Source organism: Talpa occidentalis, unplaced genomic scaffold (genome assembly GCF_014898055.3).
Source record: "Talpa occidentalis isolate TD23 unplaced genomic scaffold, MPIMG_talOcc4v2.1 talOcc4.16, whole genome shotgun sequence".
NCBI classification, from domain to species: domain Eukaryota; kingdom Metazoa; phylum Chordata; class Mammalia; order Eulipotyphla; family Talpidae; genus Talpa; species Talpa occidentalis.
In genome coordinates this window covers 3931293-3934754 of record NW_023601653.1, presented here as the reverse complement: position 1 = coordinate 3934754, position 3462 = coordinate 3931293, and the positions used below count along the sequence as shown (strand labels likewise).

Sequence of the window (3462 nt, the reverse complement as noted above, 5' to 3'; positions counted from 1 at the left end):
GGCGGCCGGGCCCCTCCTGCGGCTCCCACCCGGGCGCTGCAGGATTCCGGAGCGGGAGCTGCGGCGCAGGACGGAAGAGGTTAAGGCGCCTCCGCCGCGAATGCTAATGGTGGAGGTGATGTCAGTGGGCGCTGCGAGGCGCGGGCGGGAGCGCGGCGGGGCTCGCGCGCGGCAGGGACTGCCGGAGGGGCCCCTCGCGGACTGCGGGGCTCCGGCGCCCCGACTGCCGCAGCCTGCGTGGGCGGCGGGCGGGCGAGCTGGCCACCCGCGCCCGCGCCATGGACCTGCAAGCCTCGCCGCTGCCCCCCGGCCCCAACGCCAGCAACACCTCGGACGGCCCGGACAACCTCACCTTGGCCGGTGAGTCGCGCCGGAGCGAGCCCTGAGCTCTCCGCGCCGGGGTGGCAGTCGGGGCTCACCTCCGAGTCAGACCGCTCCGGAAACTTTATTTCAGTTCTTGGGGTGAGGCCGGCAGTCCGCTGCCGGGAGGGAGGGGCGCCGGGGCTGGCGCAGGAGGGGCAGGAGCGGGAAGCCGGCAAAGGCTCACTCAGAAGTGGCCGGACGGTGGCCAGCGCCGGGCGAGGGCTGGCTGGGGCGCCCGGCCGTGCCGTGCGGGGGACACGACCGCAGGGAAGGCGAGGGCAGCGGCCGAGGCCCGGCTGGGGGGCGCGGGGGCTCGCTCGTGCCCCCACGGCCTTCCCGCCCTCCCCGGGGCTGCGCGGTGGGCACCTGCCGGCCTCCTGCCCGGGAGGGGAGGGAGGGCCGGGCCGCTGCCCGCAGGGGAGGGGGTGAAGTTTCCCGGGGCAGAGGCTTCCTCGTTCCCAGGGCTGAGGTGCGCGGATTCCAGCTTTGAAGGAGACAGGAAGGAAGGGGGAGAGGAAGGTTTGCGGGAGAAAATTCTCAGGAGGCTGCACCCCGCAGCTTCGGTCTCTGCTGGCCGGGAAGCCCAGACCCAGAAGACGCAGCAGGGATTCCCTGACAGGCAGGCAGGAGAGGGGGGACCGCAGCCCCTGGAAGACAGTCACCCCCAGAGATGCCCAGGAGTCAGTGCTCAGCCTCCCACCAGCAACTGCTAAAGGGAAATGATCAGGGCTGCAAACTGGAAAAGAGAAAGCACACGCCTGCTTGCTTGCGTGAACACACACGCGCACACACACGCACACACACTTTTGTGTCCTTCTGGCTATTTTGATGAGGTTTCCTGCTGAAGTCAGGGGCTCGCTGAGTAATTCTCTGCAGACAGCTGTGACTTTTTACTCTGCGCCTTCTGAGAAAATGCAGCAGGTGGAGAGCTGGGCCCTTGGGCTAACAGGTGGTGCGGGAGAACCTGGTAGGATAAACCAGGGAACGGGCGGAGGAAGCCAGGGGACAGGATTAGCAACAGTGGGGAGAGGAAGATTCCAGATGAACGGGGCACAGAGCTGAACTAGGAGGGCCGAGGAACAGGTGAGCAGCACGTGGCTGGACACGGGGCGCACTCCCGGGAAGTTGGCCCCTAGAAAGCCGGGTGCCCGGGGGTCCCCATCTGCCCCCTCTGTTCCCAGGGCCGCCTCCCCGCACAGGGAGCGTCTCCTACGTTAACATCATCATGCCTTCCGTGTTCGGCACCATCTGCCTCCTGGGCATCGTGGGGAACTCCGCCGTCATCTTCGCTGTGGTCAAGAAGTCCAAGCTCCGCTGGTGCAGCAATGTCCCCGACATCTTCATCATCAACCTCTCCGTGGTGGACCTCCTCTTCCTCCTGGGCATGCCCTTCATGATCCACCAGCTCATGGGCAATGGGGTCTGGCACTTTGGAGAGACCATGTGCACACTCATCACGGCCATGGACGCCAACAGCCAGTTCACCAGCACCTACATCCTGACCGCCATGGCCATCGACCGCTACCTGGCCACCGTCCACCCCATCTCCTCCACCAAGTTCCGGAAGCCCTCCATCGCCACTCTGGTCATCTGCCTCCTGTGGGCCCTCTCCTTCATCAGCATCACCCCCGTGTGGCTCTACGCCAGGCTGATCCCCTTCCCGGGGGGCACTGTGGGCTGCGGCATCCGCCTGCCCAACCCCGACACTGACCTCTACTGGTTCACCCTGTACCAGTTTTTCCTGGCCTTCGCCCTGCCCTTCGTGGTCATCACGGCCGCGTACGTGAGGATCCTGCAGCGCATGACGTCCTCGGTGGCCCCCGCCTCGCAACGCAGCATCCGGCTGCGGACAAAGAAGGTGACCCGCACAGCCATCGCCATCTGCCTGGTCTTCTTTGTGTGCTGGGCGCCCTACTACGTGCTGCAGCTGACCCAGCTGTCCATCAGCCGCCCCACGCTCACCTTTGTCTACCTGTACAACGCGGCCATCAGCCTGGGCTACGCCAATAGCTGCCTCAACCCCTTCGTGTACATAGTGCTCTGCGAGACCTTCCGGAAACGCCTGGCCCTGTCCGTGAAGCCTGCGGCCCAGGGGCAGCTCCGCACGGTCAGCAACGCCCAGACCGCTGACGAGGAGAGGACAGAGAGCAAGGGCACCTGACGGCCCCCTGCCACGCGGGCAGCTCCGAGTCGGGACACCACAGCCAACCACAGGCCACGGGGAGAGCGGCTGAGACACCCCAGACCAAGCCGGTTGGCTGCAGGGAGGCTGGGTGGTGAGGGGCTATTGTGATGACAACCATTCCCGGGGCCCACAAATTGCTGGGGAGGCTGGGGCCAGGTCTGGGACTTCGAACATCAGAAATCCCCTTGGCAGAGAGGGACGAGCTCTTTGGGCGGAACAGAAACCGAGCAAGAAGGAATTTTGGGTTTGAAAATAGGGGGGCGCCCTCCGTCTGCTGGCTGCCCGGTGCGAAAGGTGTACTGGAAATCAGGGCCAATGTGGGCAGCAGCCACACCACCTAGGGCCCTCGGGTAGGTGAGGGGTGGGGGATGGCCTCAGTGCTCTTTCCTGTCTCTCCTTGGTTTGCGGAGGGCAGCCTGTCTCCCAGCCGGAGGGTGAGGAGAAGCGAAGTGAGCTGTCTCTGCGTTCCCGCCCTTGCTGTCCATTTCTCTTTATTTCTAGGGGATGCATGTTTATTGGGGGGGCGATGAGGGCTCTGAGCCCACAGGAGTACAAGCCCAATTTGCTAGGCCAGCCACTGAAAATGCCAAAGCTCTCTGGGGTGGGGTCCTGAAGTTAAGAAAAATGGGGGTGGGGTGGAGACATTGTCCTCTTGTGGCCCATTTGTCACCTGCCGGATCCTGAGCGAGTGCCCACTGCATCCTGCAGGTGTGGGGTGGCCCCGATGCCTGGGGCGTTGGCGTCCTCTTTTGCTCTGGCCTTTCTTCTCCCAATTAAAAACAAATAAAGGAAAATCTGCACCCACAGCATCCGATGCTCGTGTCTAATTGCTTGGGCTTTCGTGGGGTGGGTGTGCGCGGGAGTGCGGCAGGAAAGGGAGAGAGAGGTCCCTTGGCCTTAGCCGTGAAGCTACA

General features: G+C 64.5%; 1 protein-coding gene across 1 annotated transcript; it reads left to right on the top strand.

Annotated features, from left to right (window-relative positions):
• The first annotated feature begins 278 nt into the window (after positions 1 to 278).
• On the top strand, positions 279 to 3193 carry MCHR1 (melanin concentrating hormone receptor 1). Its single transcript, XM_037515210.2, has 2 exons — positions 279 to 360; positions 1545 to 3193. The coding sequence occupies exons 1-2, from the start codon at positions 279 to 281 to the stop codon at positions 2522 to 2524; spliced, it is 1062 nt and encodes a 353-aa protein (XP_037371107.1). The 3' UTR covers positions 2525 to 3193.
• Positions 3194 to 3462: the final 269 nt, after the last annotated feature.

Coding starts and splice junctions, on each gene's coding strand:
- MCHR1 (XM_037515210.2), top strand. CDS start 279: ATGGACCTGCAAGCCTCGCCGCTGCCCCCCGGCCCCAACGCCAGCAAC. Junction 361..1,544: donor GGACAACCTCACCTTGGCCG/GTGAGTCGCGCC, acceptor CTCTGTTCCCAG/GGCCGCCTCCCCGCACAGGG.